The following is a 19,804-nucleotide window of genomic DNA, read 5'->3' as shown; positions in this document are numbered from 1 at the left end:
TCACTCGATTGGCCGACCCGTACGTCAATCAGGGGCCAGCCAGTCACGCTATTGGCTGAGCCGGTTCATGTTGGGTTGCGCCGCGGTTTGCTTGGCGCGCTGTCCCACAACCGCCTTTCATTTTTTTTTCCAAGGGAGGGGGGGGTGGGGGGAATGATTTAAAAAAAAATGTAGTGCTCACCGTTAACGGGCGATGAGCTTTCCCACTCCGATGTGATCCGGATAAGAAACCGGAGGGCGAAAAAAAAAAATCTCCACAGCCGCGGCCTGGTCATCGGGGAGCGAGTGAAGCCTGTCGGCGAGAGGACTTGGGTCGGTTTGCTTGCTTGCTTGTTTGTTTATTTATCTTCGGTGAGGGGTACGCTCATCTCAGTCTTCTCGTTGTTAAAATTTCTCATGAAGGGTGTTTGCCCGGCCGCCTGCGCCCTGACCCCGAACGGGCGAAGCGGCCGGGCCGCCCGTTTTCAAAATTCCGTCGAAACGCCGGCGGCCGGGCACTGCGCCGGCGCGGGAGGCAGGCGGCCGGTACTGCGCCGGCGCGGGAGGCAGGCGGCCGGGCACTGCGCCGGCGCGGGAGCCAGGCGGCCGGCGCCGCGCCGGCGCAGTAGCAGCGCTAGCGTGGCCTTCTGGGAGTTGTAGTTCTCCCCCCTCTGTTTGGTGTCAGTGGGAATCAGGGAATTGCAGCAGCAACAACAATACTGCAGGTGCCTGAAACCTGAAATATCTTGCTTTGTCTTTCATCCTTCCTTGTTCCAAGCGTTGGCCGCACCATGGACAATCTTCCTCCACTGATTTCTACTCACTGCCCGCCTCATTGAGGGGCCAGTCCACATTCTGATACTAAGATAAGTACAAAAAACTACTGCGGATGCTGCAAATCCAAAACAAAAACAGAATTACCTGGAAAAACTCAGCAGGTCTGGCAGCATCGGCGGAGAAGAAAAGAGTTGACGTTTCGAGTCCTCATGACCCTTCAACAGAACTGAGTAAAATTAGGAGAGGGATGAACTATAAGCTGGTTTAAGGGGTGGGGGGAGAGAAGTTGAGGGTGGGGTGGTTGTAGGGACAAGCAAGGAGTGATAGGAGCAGATAATCAAAAGATGTCACAGACAAAGGAACAAAGAGGTGTTGAAGGTGGTGATATTATCTAAACGAATGTGCTAATTAAGAATGGATGGCAGGACACTCAAGGTACAGCTCTAGTGGGGGTGGGGTGGAAAGACTGACAGGGCATTAAAGATATAGATTTAGAAATAATGGAAATAGGTGGGAAAAGAAAAATCTATGTAAATTATTGGAAAAAAACAAAAGGGAGGGGGAAGAAACGGAAAGGGGGTGGGGATGTAGGAGGGAGTTCAAGATCTAAAGTTGTTGAATTCAATATTTAGTCCGGAAGGCTGTAAAGTGCCTAGTCAGAAGATGAGGTGCTGTTCTTCCAGTTTGCGTTGGGCTTCACTGGAACAATGCAGCAAGCCAAGGACGGACATGTGGGCAGGAGAGCAGGGTGGAGTGTTGAAATGGTAAGCGACAGGGAGGTTTGGGTCTTTCTTGCGGACAGACCGCAGGTGTTCTGCAAAGCGGTCGCCCAGTTTGCGTTTGGTCTCTCCAATGTAGAGGAGACGGCATTGGGAGCAACAAATGCAGTAGACTAAGTTAGGGGAAATGCAAGTGAAATGTTGCTTCACTTGAAAGGAGTGTTTGGGCCCTTGGACGGTGAGGAGAGGAAGTGGCAGGTTTTGCATCTTCTGCGTGGGCATGGGGAGGTGCCATAGGTGGGGGTTGAGGAGTAGGGGGTGATGGAGGAGTGGACCAGGGTGACCTGGAACGATCTCTACGGAATGCCGCCAGGGGGGGCTGAAGGGAAGATGTGTTTGGTGGTGGCATCATGCTGGAGTTGGCGCAAATGGCGGAGGATGATCCTTTGAATGCAGAGGCTGGTGGGGTGATAAGTGAGGACAAGGGGGACCCTATCATGTTTCTGGGAGGGAGGAGAAGGTGTGAGGGCGGATGAGCGGGAGATGGGCCGGACACGGTTGAGGGCCCTGTCAACGACCATGGGTGGAAAACCTCGGTTAAGGAAGAAGGAGGACATATCAGAGGAACTGTTTTTGAAGGTAGCATCATCAGAACAGATGCGACGGAGGAGAAGGAACTGAGAGAATGGGATGGAGTCCTTACAGGAAGCGGGGTGTGAGGAGCTGTAGTCGAGGTAGCTGTGGGAGTCGGTAGGCTTGTAATGGATATTGGTGGACAGTCTATCACCAGAAATTGAGATAGAGAGGTCAAGGAAGGGAAGTGTCAGAGATGGACCATGTGAAAATGATGGAGGGGTGGAGATTGGAAGCAAAATTAATAAATTTTTCCAGGTCCCGACGAGAGCATGAAGCAGCACCGAAGTAATCATCGATGTACCGGAGAAAGAGTTGTGGGAGGGGCCAGAGTAGGACTGGAACAAGGAATGTTCCACCTACCCCATAAAGAGACAGGCATAGCTGGGGCCCATGCGGGTACCCATAGCCACACCTTTTATTTGGTACTATCCATCTATGCTATCTTGAGTCATTCCTTGTGCATGTTTTCCAGGTATTTTGCCTGAAGGCATTATCTCTTTCCCCCCCCCCCACTCCTGTCTGCACCACGTGTCTGAAACACATGTGCTTCCATGATATCACTGCCTCAAACAAGTTCCTCTGAACACCAGCTTTCTTGAGCACCTCACTCATTTGTCTGCACGGCTGTCCATGCGTAATCTCCATCTGAGTCCTTTCATTTTAAACGCTCTTACTCGAGCCTCGTCACTTTTCTTGATGGCCCAGCTTTCACAGCCGTACGTTGTCACCGGCCGCACAAGAGGGCCCTCAGAAGACAAACTTTCATTGTGGGCGAGACACTGTGGCTGCTCCATACTCGCTTAAGTGAGTTCACAATGTTAATGTTGAGTGTTCACCCTTGATAAGTCTAGCCCAAACTTCTTCAGTGGACTCTGCACCTTCCATGATGGGTGACCCAAGATAGCGGAAGGTTATAGTTCAAGCTGAACTTGGTTCATCAGAATCTTGCAGGTCTTTCCATCCAACCCCATCACCTTCGCCTTGTCAACGTGGATCAGTAGACCGAAATCTTTAAGTGCGAGAAATACTCAGCAGGCCGGGCAGCATCGGTGGAGAGAGAAGCACAGTTAAAAATGTTTCAGGTCGATGGCCACCCTTTGTCAGAACTGAGGAAAGGTCCTGAAATGTTTTCATAGAATGGTTACTGCACAGGAGGAGGCCATCATGTCCATGCTGGCTCTCCATAAGAGCAACTTGCCTAGCGCTACTCCCCTGCCTCTTCCCCCATAACCCTGCAATTCTTTCCCTTTTCAGATAATGACCCAGTTCCTATTTGAAAGCCATGATTGAATTTGCCTCCACCACACTCTCTGGTAGTGCACTCCGATCCTAACCAACTCGCTGTTTGAAGAAGTTTTACCTCATGCCTCCATTGCTTCATTTGCCAATTACCTTAAACCTGTGCTCCTCTCGTTCTCTATCCTTCCGCCAATAGGAACAGTTTCTCTCGACCCACTCCATCTAGACCCCCCTCCTGATTTTGAACATCTTTATCAAATCCCCTCTCAACCCCCTCTTCTCCGAGGAAAACAGTTCCGGTCTCTCCACGGACCTGATGTTCCCCATCCCCAGGACCACTCCCGTGAATCTTTTCACACCTGGGACGTGGTGGGTTATCTTATGAAGAAAGGTTGAACAGGTTGGACTGATGCCCATTGGAGTTTACAAGAATGAGAGGTCATCTTATTTAAGCTTCTGATAGGGTACTTACCGGGAGGATGTTCCCACTTGTGGGAAAGACTGGAACCAGCGGACACAGTTTAAGAATAAGAGCTCTACCATTTAAGGAGGAGGCGAGGAGAATTTCTTTCCCCTGAGGTTTGTTTGCCTGTGGAATTCTCTTATCCAGTGAGCACTGGAGGCTGGGTCATTGAATATATTCAAGGCTGAGTTAGACAGGTTTTTTGACCGACAAGGGAGTCGAGGGTGGGGGGCAGGAAAGTGGAGTTGAAACCACAACCAAATCACAACCAATCATTCAATCTTATTGAATGGCGGAGCAGTCTGGAAGGGCTGAATGGCCTACTCCTGCTCCGAAGTCCTATGTCCCTACCCTCTCTAATGCCTTCATGTCCTTCCTAAAGTGTGGGAGGAACAAGGGTTTCAAGCAGCTTTGGGCCACTCTTCATGGGTATCTCTTCACTTCAGAAACATTAGCTTTACTTTTAAATCTACGGGCTTGAAAGTCTCACTGCTGAATGAAGTGAAGACACATCCCTCAGAGCCTGGGAGAAGTTTGCCCGCGATGAAATTGGGCGACAGATGCTCGAGTTTGCTGTCAGGCTCCGGCAGTGTTTGAGAGAGTATGCATCTGCACGTGTACTGAACGAGGAAAGGTGGCCGTGAAACGTTCCCTCTGTTCCCCTCTCTGCAGATGCTGTCCGACCTGCTGAGGATTTCCAGCATTTTCTGTTTTTGTTTCAGATCCCCAGTATTCGCAGTACTCGATTAGCGTTCAAGAGAACTCTAAATGTGACTGTTAAAGAGAAAACAGGACCTGCATTTATATAGCGCTTTTCGCGACCAGTGGGCGTCCCAAAGTGCTTCAGTAGAGTGTAGCCACAGTTGTAATGCAGGAAATGCAGCAGTCAATTCGTGCACAGCAAGCTTCCACAAACAGCAGTGAGATTAAAAACCCAGATCATTTGTTGTTTTATCATGTTAGTTGGGGGATAAATATTGGCCAGTATACAGGGGAACTCTTTCTCTCCCACTCGTAGAGACTCTTTAAATAGACTCTGTAGACTGTTTGCTCTCGTGCGCTGTCTAAATAGATTCTGTAGACCGTTTCCCCTAGTGTGCTGTTTAAATAGATTCTGTAGACTGTTTGCTCTAGTGCGCTATTTAAGTAGCCTCTGTAGACTTGTTTGCTACAAGACAGACTGTTTGTTGTGTCCTGCCATATGCCCCGTGTAGCTGAAACTTATAGGCTACTTATAGATCTTATGGGAAAGACTTATAGGTCTTTCCCTCTCTCTCTGTCTCTCTCTCTCTCTCTCTGTCTCTTTCGCTCTCTCTCTCTCTGTCTCTTTCGCTCTCTCTCTCTCTCTCTCTGTCTCTTTCACTCTCTGTCTCTTTCACTCTCTGTCTCTTTCGCTCTCTCTGTCTCTTTCGCTCTCTCTCTCTCTGTCTCTTTCGCTCTCTCTCTCTCTCTGTCTCTTTCGCTCTCTCTCTCTCTGTCTCTTTTGCTCTCTCTCTCTCTCTGTCTCTTTCGCTCTCTCTCTCTCTGTCTCTTTCGCTCTCTCTCTCTCTGTCTCTTTCGCTCTCTCTCTCTCTGTCTCTTTCGCTCTCTCTCTCTCTGTCTCTTTCGCTCTCTCTCTGTCTCTTTCGCTCTCTCTCTGTCTCTTTCGCTCTCTCTCTGTCTCTTTCGCTCTCTCTCTCTCTGTCTCTTTCGCTCTCTCTCTCTCTGTCTCTTTCGCTCTCTCTCTCTCTGTCTCTTTCGCTCTCTCTCTCTCTGTCTCTTTCGCTCTCTCTCTCTCTGTCTCTTTCGCTCTCTCTCTCTCTGTCTCTTTCGCTCTCTCTCTCTCTCTGTCTCTTTCGCTCTCTCTCTCTCTGTGTCTTTCGCTCTCTCTCTCTCTCTGTCTCTTTCGCTCTCTCTCTCTGTCTCTTTTGCTCTCTCTCTCTCTGTCTCTTTCGCTCTCTCTCTCTGTCTCTTTCGCTCTCTCTCTCTCTGTCTCTTTCGCTCTCTCTCTCTCTGTCTCTTTCGCTCTCTCTCTCTGTCTATTTCGCTCTCTCTCTGTCTATTTCGCTCTCTCTCTGTCTCTGTCTCTTTCGCTCTCTCTCTCTCTCTTTCGCTCTCTCTCTCTCTCTTTCGCTCTCTCTCTCTCTCTTTCGCTCTCTCTCTCTCTCTCTGTCTCTTTCGCTCTCTCTCTCTGTCTCTTTCGCTCTCTCTGTCTCTTTCGCTCTCGCTCTCTCTGTCTCTTTCGCTCTCTCTCTCTCTGTCTCTTTCGCTCTCTCTCTCTCTGTCTCTTTCGCTCTCTCTCTCTCTGTCTCTTTCGCTCTCTCTCTCTCTGTCTCTTTCGCTCTCTCTCTCTCTGTCTCTTTCGCTCGCTTTCTCTCTGTCTCTTTCGCTCTCTCTCTCTCTGTCTCTTTCGCTCTCTCTCTCTGTCTCTTTCGCTCTCTCTCTCTCTGTCTCTTTCGCTCTCTCTCTCTCTGTCTCTTTCGCTCTCTCTCTCTCTCTGTCTCTTTCGCGCTCTCTCTCTCTCTGTCTCTTTCGCTCTCTCTCTCTGTCTCTTTCGCTCTCTCTCTCTCTGTCTCTTTCGCTCGCTTTCTCTCTGTCTCTTTCGTTCTCTCTCTCTCTGTCTCTTTCGTTCTCTCTCTCTCTGTCTCTTTCGCTCTCTCTCTCTCTGTCTCTTTCGCTCTCTCTCTCTCTGTCTCTTTCGCTCTCTCTCTCTCTGTCTCTTTCGCTCTCTCTCTCTCTGTCTCTTTCGCTCTCTCTCTCTCTGTCTCTTTCGCTCTCTCTCTCTCTGTCTCTTTTGCTCTCTCTCTCTCTGTCTCTTTTGCTCTCTCTCTCTCTGTCTCTTTCGCTCTCTCTCTCTCTGTCTCTTTCGCTCTCTCTCTCTCTGTCTCTTTCGCTCTCTCTCTCTCTGTCTCTTTCGCTCTCTCTCTCTCTCTCTGTCTTTTCCGGTCTCTCAACCTCTTCTGCAGACAGCAATTGATATCAAATTTGTTTGTGGAAGTGTTTCCTAATTTCAATGGCTTGAATTTCTAGACACACCGCGCACCAACCCGCCACCACTCCCCCTAACCCCAGCCCTTCCACGGAAAGCCTCTTTTATTTTTCCAACCTTGCTTGGAAGGACTCCTTGCTTTGTAGAATAAGCAACCCCCAGTGACACACTGTGGGGCAGCCAGTACCCAATGAATTTTATATACCTTGTTGAAAGGGCCAGTTGTCAGGACACAGCGGCAGAGGCTGGTTGTGTCCTCCTCAAACGGTGACTTTCCAGTAAGCCTCACTGGCTCGGGGCCCCCACCCCCTGCCTGGGATGTGGACATCGCTGGCCAGGTCAGCATTTATTGTCCTTCAGAAGGTGGTGGGTGAGCTGCCTTCTTGAGCCGCTGCAGTCCCTGTGGTGTAGGTACACCCACCGTGCTGTTAGGGAGGGAGTTCCAGGATTTTGACCCAGCGACAGTGAAGGAACGGCCGATATATTTCCAAGTCAGGATGGTGAGTGGCTGGGAGGGGAACTTGCAGGTGGTGGTGTTTCCCATGTGTCTGCTGCCCTTGTCCTTCTAGATGGTAGTGGTCGTGGGTTTGGAAGGTGGTTTTCCCTCCTTAGAATGGGGATATGTGGTGTGGTGCTAACATTACTGGACTAGTAATCCAGAGGCCCAGGCTAATGCTCTGGGGACACAAATTTGAATCCTGCCACAGCAGCTGGTGGAATTTAAATTCAATGAATAAATCTGGAATTGAAAGCGAGTGTCAGTGATGGTGACCAGGGTAGCCATCATGGATTGTTGTAAAAACCCCATCTGGTTCACTCATGCCCCTTTAGGGAAGGGAAATCTGCCATCCTTACCCGGTCTGGCCTACACATGACTCCGGACCCACAGCCGTGTGGTTGACTCTTAACTGCCCCCTCTGAAATGGCCGAGCAAACTACTCAGTTCAAGGGGCAATTAGGGATGGGCAACAAATGCTGGCCTTGCCCCATGAAAGAGAAAAAAAAAGCAGAGAGAAGGGCATGAACCTTCCTGTCTGAAGCGGTTCAGCGTCACACCCAGGCAGCCCTTTTGCTGACCCTCCTCAGTACTCGCCGTGTCAGGAAAGTCCCTGGCTGCGTTCTTACCCGGGTGCTGCCGCGTGACCTGGGGCTTACGATGTTCACGCACTCTCTCTCTCTCTCTCTCTCTCTCTCTTTGTGTTCCTCGGGAGCAGCGGTAGTGCCCGGAGCGGCGCAGCGATGGCGTCCACCGACACCATGGAGCTGGTGGCGGAGGACCTGGGCATCTCGATGGAGGAGATCCGCGAGTGGATCGACAAGGAGCTGGAGAAGGTGGAGCTGCTGAAGCAGCGCAAAGCCGCGCTGCTGGAGCTGGAGAGCTGGGTGGAGAAGAAGGAGGCCGAAGTGGCTCACGTGGACGGCCTGTTCGAGGATGCCTCCAGGTACTGCTCCTTTCTCTCGAGTTTGCCCCCTTCCCTCGCACCCCACATAGGAAAGGAAGGCTTGCATTTATATAGCGACTTTCACGACCTCAGGGCGCCCCAAAGCGCTTGACATACCGGATGGGACGGCGGCAGCCATCTTGTGCACAGCAAGATCTCACAACCGCTGATCTGTTTTTTTTTGTTTGTGTGTGTCTTGTTGGTCGAGGGTTAAATATCAGCCCCAGGATACTCTCCCCGCAGCTCCCCACGCCCCGCTCTTCTCCCAGTAGGATCTTTTACGTCTACCTGAGAGGGCAGACGTTATGTTTGGGGGGGGGGGGGGGGGGGGGGGGGGGGTGGGATGGGATGGGATGTCAGTTTAACGTCTCGCCCAAAAAGACAGCACCTCCCACCGTGCGGCACTCCCTCAGCACTGGGGAGTGTCAGCCTGGACTGTGAGCTCTGGAGTGGGGACTTGAACCTGTGTCCTTCTGACTCGCAGAGGAGGAAGCGCCACCTGTCGGTTAGTTCCCCACCCCCCACCTCCCCCCAGCCCCGCGCCAGCACAAGTGAGGTTGGGGGTGCCGATCACAACCGGGGGTGCTGCATTTAGCCTCGGCGTTGGGACTGGCACGCCCATCCGTGGACCGGTGGGCGCGCAGACAGCGTCGAGCGGAGCTGCGATTGCACCTCCTGGTCGAAGAACCTCCCTGGCCACTATGTGGGCTCGCGAATGAATGAATGGGTTGGAGGGGGTGGGGAGGGGAGGGAGCGTCGAGCTCAGTAAAGGCTGCAGCAGCCCTGCGGCCGGGTCCGAGGAGCACGCTTCTCTGGCTCTGTCGGCTGTGGACTAACCCGCTTTGGCGGCACTTCCGGTTCCTAATGTTGCCCCCACCCCCCCAACCAAACCCGCCTTGTGTGTACTCAGGTCGGTGGACATGTGCGAATCGATGGTGAAGGACTTGTTCAGCAACCTGGGGCTGCAGTACGAGGAGACGGACCAGGAGGAGGTGAGCCAGGAGGAGGTGCCCGGGAAGGACGGTGCCAAGCTGTCGGAAGTGATTGAGATCCTGGACGACGACGACGACGACGACGTGATGGCAGTGGAACCGGGTAGGAGCAGCCCTGCTGTCCCTCCGGGAGAGTGTGCCCGCTTTAGACAGGGGCAGCTGGCACTGCCGCTGCACTAATAACCCCAGGCCGATGCTTGTGGGCGACACGGGTTCAGATCCCACCACGACCGCTGGCGGAGTTTCAATTCAGTCAATAAAATTTGCAATTGGAAGTAACGGTGACCGTGGCAACTATCAATTTGCTGTAAAAACCCGTTGGGTTCCCTAATGCCCCTTTAGCCACTGCCCCACGCAAGTGGCATTACCACTACACCCCCCCCCCCTCCCGGTCTAAAACTCACACTTTCCTAAAGTTCTGACCCCAGACCCACAGCGACGTGGCTGACTCTTAACTGCCCTCTGACAAGGCTGAGCCTCTCCGTTCGAGAGGCAATTAGGGATGGGCGAGCAGCGCCAGCCTTGCCAGCGACGCCCACATCCCCGTGAAAGAATAAAGAAAAACAAATTTTGGAGACTCACTCTCTCTGTCTCTCAGTGATTGTTTGACAAGAGGCTGGATTGCTACCTTCACGTCCCCCACCCCTTGCAAAAACACGTTTTTCTTCTCTCCCCCTCCTCGATTTTTGTGACTGCCACTCCAATCAGTGTAGCAGGTTGCAGAGGTAGGGATGCCCTGAACTCCCCTCTTGTCCTTGCCAAGCCCCTGTTTTTTTTCGGACTGCAGGAAGGTGTAGAGTGGGGTTCCCCGAGGGCTTGGTGTTAGGACCTCTGCTCTTCTTGATCCACATTAACGACCTAGATTTAGGTTCAAAATCATGACTTGGAAGCATCGTGAACCGTGAGGAGGATAGCGCTAGACTCCAGGGGGAACATAGACGGGCTGGTGGGATGGGCAGACGAGCGGCAAATTCAGTTTAATGCGGAGAAGTGATTCATTTTCGTAGGAAGAACGCGGAGAGACAAGATAAAACAAAGAGTGCAATTTTTAGGAGGGTGCAGGAGCAGAGGGACCTGAGGAAAGAAAAAGAGACGAGAGAGAGAGATGCGGGGAGGTTCAGGGAGGGAATGCCAGAGCTTAGGGCCCCAGGCAGCTGAAGGCTGACTGGGGATATATGTGATGAGGAGAAACTTCTTTAGCCAGAGAGTGGTGAATCTATGGAATTCATTGCCACAGAAGGCTGTGGAGGCCAGGTCATTGAGTGTATTTAAGACGGAGATAGATAGGCTCTTGATTGGTAAGGGGATCAAAGGTTACGGGGAGAAGGCGGGAAAATGGGGTTGAGAAACTTATCAGCCATGATTGAATGGCGGAGCAGACTCGATGGGCCGATTGGCCTAATTTCTGCTCCTATGTCGTATGGTCTTATGCTCAAATCATTGAAGGCGGCAGAATAGATTGGGAAAGTGGTTATAAAAAGGCATACAGGACTTTATAAAGAAAGCATAGAACACAAAAGCAAGTAAGTTGTGATAAACCTGTGTAAAATACTAGTTCGACCCCAGTGAAGTTCAACGCAAACTGGAGGGACAGCACCTCATTTTTCTTTTCCCTCTATTTTTAAATTTATTTCGACCTATTGTTTCATCTCCACCTTTTAGCCCATTTCGATCCCATCCCCCCACCCCACCCCCACCAGGGCCATCTGCCACTAGCTTGCTTCCCTTAATGTCCCCATTAGCACATCCTTTAGATAATATCACCACTGTCAACACCCTTTTGTCTATGACATCTTTGGCAGTCTCTTCTTGGCCTCCACCTATCACTGGCCCCCTATCCAGCTCTACCTGTCCCACACACCTCCCCCTCTACCAGCTTATATTTCATCTCATTTCTATACGTCTTAGTTCTGATGAAGGGTCATACGGACTCGAAACGTCAACTGTATTCCTCTCCGCAGATGCTGTCAGACCTGCTGAGTTTTTCCAGGTATTTTTGTTCTTGTACCAGTTCGACCCCAACTGGGGTATTGTGTCCTGTCCTGGGCTCCGCACTTTAAGAAGGATGTGAAGGCATTGAGAGGGTGCAGAAAAGGTCCATGAGAATAGTTCCAGCGATTAAGGACTTCGGCTACATGGATAGTTTGGAGAAGCTGGGGCCATACATCTTGGTGAAGAGAAGCCTGAGAGGAGATTTGATAGAGGTGCCAAAATTATGAGAGGTCTGGACAGAGTAGATAGGGAGAAACTGTTCCCATTGGTGGAAGGATCGAGAACCAGAGGGCACAGATTTCTGTCTCGATTAGTGATTGTTTGAAAATAAATTTAGCACCAAGACACATAGGGAAATATTAGGGACAGTTGACCAAAAACTCGGTCAAAGAGGCGGGTTTTAAGGAGCGTCTTAAAAGAGGAGAGAGTGAGAGAGAAAGAGAGAAGCGGAGAGTTTAGGGAGGGATTTCCAGAGCTCAGGCCCCCTTGCAGTTGAAGGCACGGCCGCCAATGGGATTCAGGGGATGTGCGAGAGGCCGGAATTGGAGAAGCGCAGAGATCTTGGAGGGGTGTCGGGGCTGGAGGAGGTTACAGAGATAGGGAGGGGTGTAGGGGCTGGAGGAGGTTACAGAGATAGGGAGAGGTGTAGGGGCTGGAGGAGGTTACAGAGATAGGGAGAGGTGTAGGGGCTGGAGGAGGTTACAGAGATAGGGAGGGATGTAGGGGCTGGAGGAGGTTGCGAAGATAGGGAGGGGTGTAGTGGCTGGAGGAGGTTACGGAGATAGGGAGGGGTGTAGGGGCTGGAGGAGGTTACGGAGATAGGGAGGGGTGTAGGGGCTGGAGGAGGTTACAGAGATAGGGAGGGGATGTAGGGGCTGGAGGAGGTTACAGAGATAGGGAGGGGATGTAGGGGCTGGAGGAGGTTACAGAGATAGGGAGAGGTGTAGGGGCTGGAGGAGGTTACGGAGATAGGGAGGGGTGTAGGGGCTGGAGGAGGTTACAGAGATAGGGAGGGGTGTAGGGGCTGGAGGAGGTTACAGAGATAGGGAGGGGTGTAGGGGCTGGAGGAGGTTACAGAGATAGGGAGGGGTGTAGGGGCTGGAGGAGGTTACAGAGATAGGGAGGGGTGTAGGGGCTGGAGGAGGTTACAGAGATAGGGAGGGGGTGTAGGGGCTGGAGGAGGTTACAGAGATAGGGAGGGGTGAAGGGGCTGGAGGAGGTTACAGAGATAGAGAGGGGTGTAGGGGCTGGAGGAGGTTACAGAGATAGGGAGGGGTGTAGGGACTGGAGGAGGTTACAGAGATAGGGAGGGGTGTAGGGGCTGGAGGAGGTTACAGAGATAGGGAGGGGTGTAGGGGCTGGAGGAGGTTACAGAGATAGGGAGGGGTGTCGGGGCTGGAGGAGGTTACAGAGATAGGGAGGGGTGTAGAGGCTGGAGGAGGTTACAGAGATAGGGAGGGGTGTAGGGGCTGGAGGAGGTTACAGAGATAGGGAGGGGTGTAGGAGCTGGAGGAGGTTACAGAGATAGGGAGGGGTGTAGGGGCTGGAGGAGGTTGCAGAGATAGGGAGGGGTGTAGGGGCTGGAGGAGGTTACAGAGATAGGGAGGTGCAAACAATGAATCATCCTTATTCTGAAATCGAGACTTATTCACCAAGGAGGCTGCCAGATGATCCCATTGGCATTTGGCATTTTTGTGTTTTATGAATGGGGGTTGACCACAATCATCCAGGGAAGTTGGTCCTAGTGGTGAAGGGTTTGAATATGAGGGAGGGACTCAAGTGAAACATCGCAAGTGCGAAAGAGATGCCTGGTTGGTTAGATGAGGTGATTACATCGCAGAAGGAGGGAATTCGGCCCTTCATAGCTGTGCCAGCTCTCTTCAAGAGCAAATCGTCTGGCCCCATTCCCCTGAGCGGCACCAGCTGTGGGGTAGAACGATTGAGCGAGACAGACAGCTTAAATAGGTGCAAGTGGGTGAGCTGGAGTGAGGAGGAGATTGAGGGGTTCTGAGTATAGGTAGGGCTGGTTCTATTAAGCTAACAAGTGAGTCGAGTGTGAAGGAACAACCTCAACATTAGAGCCAAGCCGTTCAGAAATGAAACCTTTTTCACCCAAAAGGAAATCTGGACCTCCTTGCCTCCTCCAAAAACACTGTCGCCGCTGAGGGGCAGTTGGAGATTGCTGGGTGAGGAGTGGGGGGGGGAGGGGGGTGGGGGATGTGGGAGTGGGTGACCACCCATTGGGAACGATGTGTGAGTCTGTCAGAGGGTGCGGAGGAGATGGGACTCATTGGAGCCCTCTAGAGAGAGTCAGCATAGACTCGAGGGGCAGAATGGCTTCTTCTTGTGCCCTCGTGATTCCCTAACTGGAGCTGAGGGGCAGATGGGCCATGATCTGATTGGAATGGTTTAGCGCAGGCTCGAGGGGCCGAATAGCCTCCTCCTGCTCCTAACGCTGGTTTCCATTCCTGCGTTTTCTTTCGTCGCTCGCGGGCTAAGCAGGCATTTGGGGGGGGTTTTTTTGTTGTAATCTCTGCTCAATCGTTTTCTCTCCTGGTCACTGGGACCCTGATGCCTTGCCCCGTTCTGGGTTGCGTCACCGTTGTGAGCGGGTGTGTTTTTAACCGTGCGTCGTGCCCCGGTTTGTCCTTTGTGTGTGCGGTTTTACTGATCGAACCAACTCATCTTTCACAGTGGAAACGGGGCGAGTCGCCACCTCCGCATCGACCACGTCGACGGTGACAGCGCTGAGCAAAATCACTCGGGAGCCGTCCCTGGTGAGTGCGCCGGGCGAGCTTCATTGGCAACGGTGCTCCTTCTCCCGTAGGCAGCAACCCCCCCACCACCCGGGCCTGTCCTTCCCGGGGCTGTGCAGCATCAGCTGAGCCCACCCTCGATCCCGGCCGGTTACCGGAGTGCTCCAGGCAGCAAGATGGGTGGGGGGGGGGTGTATACTTTTAAAAGGAGAAATGTGTGAAGCAATATGGGAAGAGCGGGGGTGTGGGGGGAGTGGGACTGATTGGATAGTTCCTTCAAAGAGCCAGCATTGGCATGTTGGGCCGAATGGCCACCTCCTGTGCTGTGAGATTCCCTTATTGCCATGATTAGTATGTAATATTTAGCAATTACTTGATGCACCGTCTGTGAATCCATCCCCTTTTGGGCCTTGCCAAGATTAGCCGGTCCAGTCAACGCTCAGCGCTCCAGGACTGTGCGGGGGTTATTATTAGCACGGGCCGGGAGGCAGTGTCCGGAGTGTTCGTGTGACGTCAGACTCCCCTCGAGGGTGTCGCGTGGCGCGCTCAGATCGGGAGGTGAAGGTTCTCGAGTTTTTTGCAATGTCGTCTCTCGCTGATGCACTCTCTCTCCCCTTGGCCCCCTCGGCCCCTCTGTCTCTGTCCAGCTGCGGGATGCGATGGCTGCGATGCGGAAGTCCGCCCGGGACGTTCAGAAGTTTGTGGAGGCCGTCTCCAGGAAGCCACCCTCCACCGTGACTCCTTCCACTGGACTGCTTCGAGCTGTGACCACGCAAGCAGGTCAGTTTCAGCCATTGGCGCCGCGGTGCCCTTCATGTCTTAGGGACGTCGTGAGGAACTTTACAGCCAATGAAGGGCTTAATTGGAGTGTGGCTCCTGTTGTCATGTTGGAAAGTGGGCAGCCAGTTTGCACACAGCAAGCTCCTACAACCAGCGGAGTGATAAATGACCAGGTGACCTGTTTCAGTGACGTTGGTTGAGGGATAAAAATAGTCCCAGGACACCATGGAGAACTCCACAGCTCCCCCCCCCCTGCTCTTCTTCCAATAGCGGCTGTGGGATCTTTTACATCCACCCGAGGGGGGAGATGGAGCCTCGGATTAATGTCTGACCATAGACGGAACCTCCGACAGTGCGGCACTCCCTCAGCGCAGACCCTCTGACAGCGTGGCGCTCCCTCAGTACCGACCCTCCGACATTGCGGCGCTCCCTCAGTACCGACCCTCCGACAGTGCGGCGCTCCCTCAGTACCGACCCTCCGACAGTGCGGCGCTCCCTCAGCACCGACCCTCCGACAGTGCGGCGCTCCCTCAGTACCGACCCTCCGACAGTGCGGCGCTCCCTCAGTACCGACCCTCCGACAGTGCGGCGCTCCCTCAGCGCAGACCCTCCGACAGTGCGGCGCTCCCTCAGCACCGACCCTCCGACAGTGCGGCGCTCCCTCAGCACCGACCCTCCGACAGTGCGGCGCTCCCTCAGCACCGACCCTCCGACAGTGCGGCGCTCCCTCAGCACCGACCCTCCGACAGTGCGGCGCTCCCTCAGCACCGACCCTCCGACAGTGCGGCGCTCCCTCAGCACCGACCCTCCGACAGTGCGGCGCTCCCTCAGCACCGACCCTCCGACAGTACGGCGCTCCCTCAGCACCGACCCTCCGACAGTGCGGCGCTCCCTCAGTACCGACCCTCCGACAGTGCGGCGCTCCCTCAGCACCGACCCTCCGACAGTGCGGCGCTCCCTCAGCACCGACCCTCCGACAGTGCGGCGCTCCCTCAGCACCGACCCTCCGACAGTGCGGCGCTCCCTCAGCACTGACCCTCCGACAGTGTAGCACTCCCTCAGCACCTGCGCGGGGAATGTCGGCCGAGCTTCTCAGCTCGCGCCCTGCGGAGCGGGAATAATTGCGACCGACTAGCTTGTGCACCCTTTGGTTCCCCCCCCCACTTAGAGCCCGAGAAGAGCGGACAGTCCGGCCTCGCCTTCTCCATGCCCTCTTCCCCGACCAGCACCCTCTCCTCCACCTGCAGCACCCACCCCCGGCCGGCCCGGCAGCCGGTCCCGCCGGCCCCCGCCGGCAACCCGCAGCAGGCGAGCAGCACCGTGGTGGAGGACGGGGAGGTGGTGAAGGACGGCGACCTCTTCAAGGGCATGCGGATCCTGGGCAAGAAGCGGACAAAAACGTGGCACAAGGGGATGCTCATCGCCATCGTGACCACGGGTAAGTGCCCCGAGAGTGACTGGAAGAGTCTGTAACGTCTAGTTTGCTTTGATAAATCTGTGTGTTGTCTCCTTGTTGTCACCCACTCTGGCTAGATTAGGGTGAAGGCTTCATTTTGTGATGGGGGTGGGTGGTTGTCAGAGTCCCTCCCACTCCTCGCCCTCCAGCCTGAAGAGCTCACCCACCTACCTACCTCGACCATTGCCCCTGCCCCGAAACCATCCTTCCCTTGACGCCGCGTGGCGTGAAGCCTCGTCCGCCCGGAGTCAATGACCGTATATACTTGTGTAAAGGCCGCTTTTTTATTTAAGCCATGAGGTCGACTTGTACACGGGGCAATGCCTTTAGGGGAGGGCTGGAATTGGGCCCGAGCGTAGTGCGGAAAGAGATGGCCTCGGTGGACTGAATTAAAAACCAAACAACGCCAAAGAAATCGTTTTAATTAATTATCATTTGTAATCTGGTCGCTCTTTTAACAACTCGAATAAATAAAAACAAAACTTTTAAAATGTTTTAAATACTCACTCACCCGAGTGCATTTTTATCTGTATTTTTACATGAACATCTCCAGAATTGTACTTTGGTTCTGAAATCTTTGGGCTTGGACCCACCCCCCTCCCCCCCCGAGAGGGGTTGAATGTTGTCCGAGGTACATGAGAAATGATGGGGTTTTTCTTTTAAAAGCCAAGATTCATGGGGTCGACCTCTATGTGAGATTGAGTTTTACGTGCCTTTGGAAAGTAATTTTAAGCACGCGCGCACGATGTTGGGGTTTGTGCTCGTGATTCGCCTCATACTTGCCCCAATAGAGGGCACCTTGGTTGCCCCCCCCCACATCTCTTCCCCTCCCGCCACCACCCCACCTCCGCCCCCAGCTTGCTCAGAAAATGCCTGTCCAGACACTGAGCGGGCTATTCGAATGTGGGTGCATCGCTGCGGTCCTTAACTGCGGCTCTTACATCCCCCACCCCCCCGTTGCAGTGGTGCCTGGCCGAGTGAGCTGGAGCCCGCGCATGCAGCAGTGCGTTTCTGACTGCACCCTCCCTCGTGCGCCCCTGCCTCAAAAGACTGGTCGGAAAATCCCCCGTGAGCGCTGGTGTCACCAGAGAACTAGTCAGGCGGTGGAGCCCTGGTGGTTTCAGTGATTCTCTCCCCTCCCCCTCTCTCCCTCCTGGGGTGCTGATCCCGACTGTCACAGCTCTCTGTCCCAGCTCTGCTTGGACATTAGCTGACTCAGCGGTGACGTCGGACTTTCCTGACCTGTGCTGCCCAGCTACTAACTGGGAAGCGCCTTTTAACAACAGGAATCTTCATTTATATAGCACCTTTTATTAAGGTACTGAAACCCCCCCCCGAAGGCGCTGCAGGGGAGCCTAAACAAAATTTGACACCAGGCCGCAAAACGAGATAAGGAGAGAGGCTACCTGAAGCTCCGGCGAAGAGGGCAGTTTTAAAGAGCGTCTTAAAGGAGGAGAGAGAGAGAGAGAGGCGGAGAGGTTTAGGGAGGGAATTCCAGAGTTCAGGCAGCTGAAGGCACGGCCGTCATTGGTGGAGCGATGGGAATCGGGGGATGCGCGAGAGGTGAAGGTTTGCGGAGTGCAGAGTACTTTACTCAGTCAAATGCTGGAGGTGTCTGGACCTCTTCTTAACTTATATTTGATCTCGACACATGTAGCAGAAACCAAATCTAGGGGGGGCCATCAATACCAGATGCTGGCTAATAAATCCGAGGGGAATTCAGGAGAAACTTCTTTACCCTGAGAGCGGGGAGAATGCGGGACGCGCTTCCACAGGGAGTGGTCGAGGTGAATAGCGGAGATGGATTGAAGGGGGGAAGCCGGATGAACACGAGGGAGAAAGGAATAGAAGGATATATTGATAGGGGGGGGTGGCGGGAAGAGGCTCGTGTGGAGCAGAAACACCAGCACAGAGCAGATGGGCCGAATGGCCTGTTTCTATGCGCACTTGCCAAAAAAAAAACAATGAAACGCAGCAGTAGGCAAAGTACGTTGGAGAAATGTTTCTGCAGGAACGATAACATTTCGGGCTTACTTGACATCCTGTTTGTTTTTCATTGCCTCGAAACCAGGCAACGCCAATAAATACAAAGTGAAATTCGACAACAAAGGCAAGAGCCTGCTGTCGGGGAACCACATTGCCTACGACTACCACCCCGCGGCTGACCGGCTGATGGTGGGGAGCAGGGTGGTCGCCAAGTACAAGGACGGCAACTCGGTTTGGCTGTACGCAGGGATCGTGGCAGAGACCCCAAACAACAAGAACAAGACACGGTAAGGATGCCGGTGGCCGCCTCGCGGGCCAGCTCTGTCGCAGCAGTGCCAATCCACGCGTCGCGGTGACTGAGGGGGCTGTTTCGACACTTGTCACCTATGGGGAGCTTGGGCTTCCTAAACAAGAGACGTTAAGTACGAAAGCAGGGAAGCTATGCTGAGTCTTTACCCTCGCCCTCGGGATCGAGGGCTGAGTTGCTTCCACTCCGGTTCGATGGGTTCCGAGGTGGCTGCTTAACCCCCAATGCGTGATCTGCAGACCCTGCCACAGGTCAGACAGCTTACACGTGAAGGGGGTCGGGGGTAGATGGGTTGCTTGGAGATGTGTGCGCTCGCTCCAATGTCTCGGGCTCCGCCTCTGCACACTCCCAAACAAGTCTCTTGATGTGTTCAGTGCCTTCCTGAATGTACCTTCTCCGTTTTTGGTCGGTAACAAGCCAGGGTCTCCCGTGAGTCGATGGGGGATGTTTGACCTCTTCGAGGATGCTTTTCAGGACATCCTTAAACTAGAGAGTGACAACGGGGGGGTTAATAGTAGTTAATAAGGAAATGGTGGATGAAATGAACAAATATTCTGCTTCTGCCTTCATTGTAGAGGATATAAAAATCTTTCCAGTAATGGCTGTAAATCAGGAGGTGGAAGCAATGAGGGGAACTTGGTGAAATTACAATCACTGGGGATGCGGTACTGAGCAAACTGATGGAGCTGCGGGCTGACAAGTCTCCGGGTCCTGATGGGCTTCATCCTAGGGGCTTAAAAAAGGTGGCTAATGAGGTAGTAGATGCGCTGGTGTTAATTTTCCAAAATTTGCTCGATTCTGGAAAGGTTCCATCTGACTGGAAAGTAGCAAATATAACCCCTCTCTTCGAGAAGAGAGGGAGGCAGAAAACAGGAAACTATAGGCCAGTTATCTTGGCATCTGCTGTGTGAAAGGTGTTAGAATCGATCATTAAGGAGGCTATAGCTGGGCACTTAGGGAAACTCAAGATAATCGGGAAGAGTCAACATGGTTTTGTGAAAGGAAAATCATGTTTAACCAATTTATTGAAGTTCTTTGAAGGAGTAACATGCACTGTGGATAAAGGGGAACCTATAGATGTGCTGTACTTGGATTTCCAGGAGGCATCTGATAAGGTGCCACATCAAAGGTTATTGCGGAAAATAAAACCTCATGGTGTAGGGGGTAACATATTAGCCTGGATAGAAGATTGGCTGGCTGGCAGAAAACAGAGAGTATGCATAAATGGGTCTTTTTCAGATTGGCAGGATGTGACGAGTTCAGACCCATAGGGTCTGTGCTGAGGCCTCAACCTTTTACAATTTATATCAGT

The 19,804-nt window shown here is 53.1% G+C and overlaps 1 protein-coding gene across 1 annotated transcript; it reads left to right on the top strand.

The window, feature by feature from the left end:
• Positions 1-129: 129 nt before the first annotated feature.
• On the top strand, positions 130-18,472 carry LOC144676203 (histone-lysine N-methyltransferase SETDB1-like; the record flags this gene model as incomplete). Its single annotated transcript, XM_078536690.1, has 7 exons — positions 130-312; positions 7,993-8,223; positions 9,134-9,318; positions 13,902-13,984; positions 14,611-14,743; positions 15,912-16,181; positions 18,271-18,472. Coding segments are annotated over exons 2-7 (1,076 nt in total), but the record flags the coding sequence as incomplete, so codon positions are not given.
• Between the last annotated feature and the right edge of the window lie 1,332 nt (positions 18,473-19,804).

This window comes from Cetorhinus maximus, unplaced genomic scaffold (assembly GCF_964194155.1).
Source record: "Cetorhinus maximus unplaced genomic scaffold, sCetMax3.hap1.1 HAP1_SCAFFOLD_1419, whole genome shotgun sequence".
NCBI classification, from domain to species: domain Eukaryota; kingdom Metazoa; phylum Chordata; class Chondrichthyes; order Lamniformes; family Cetorhinidae; genus Cetorhinus; species Cetorhinus maximus.
The sequence above is the reverse complement of the archived record's forward strand: the minus strand, read 5'-3'. Positions and strand labels throughout refer to the sequence as shown.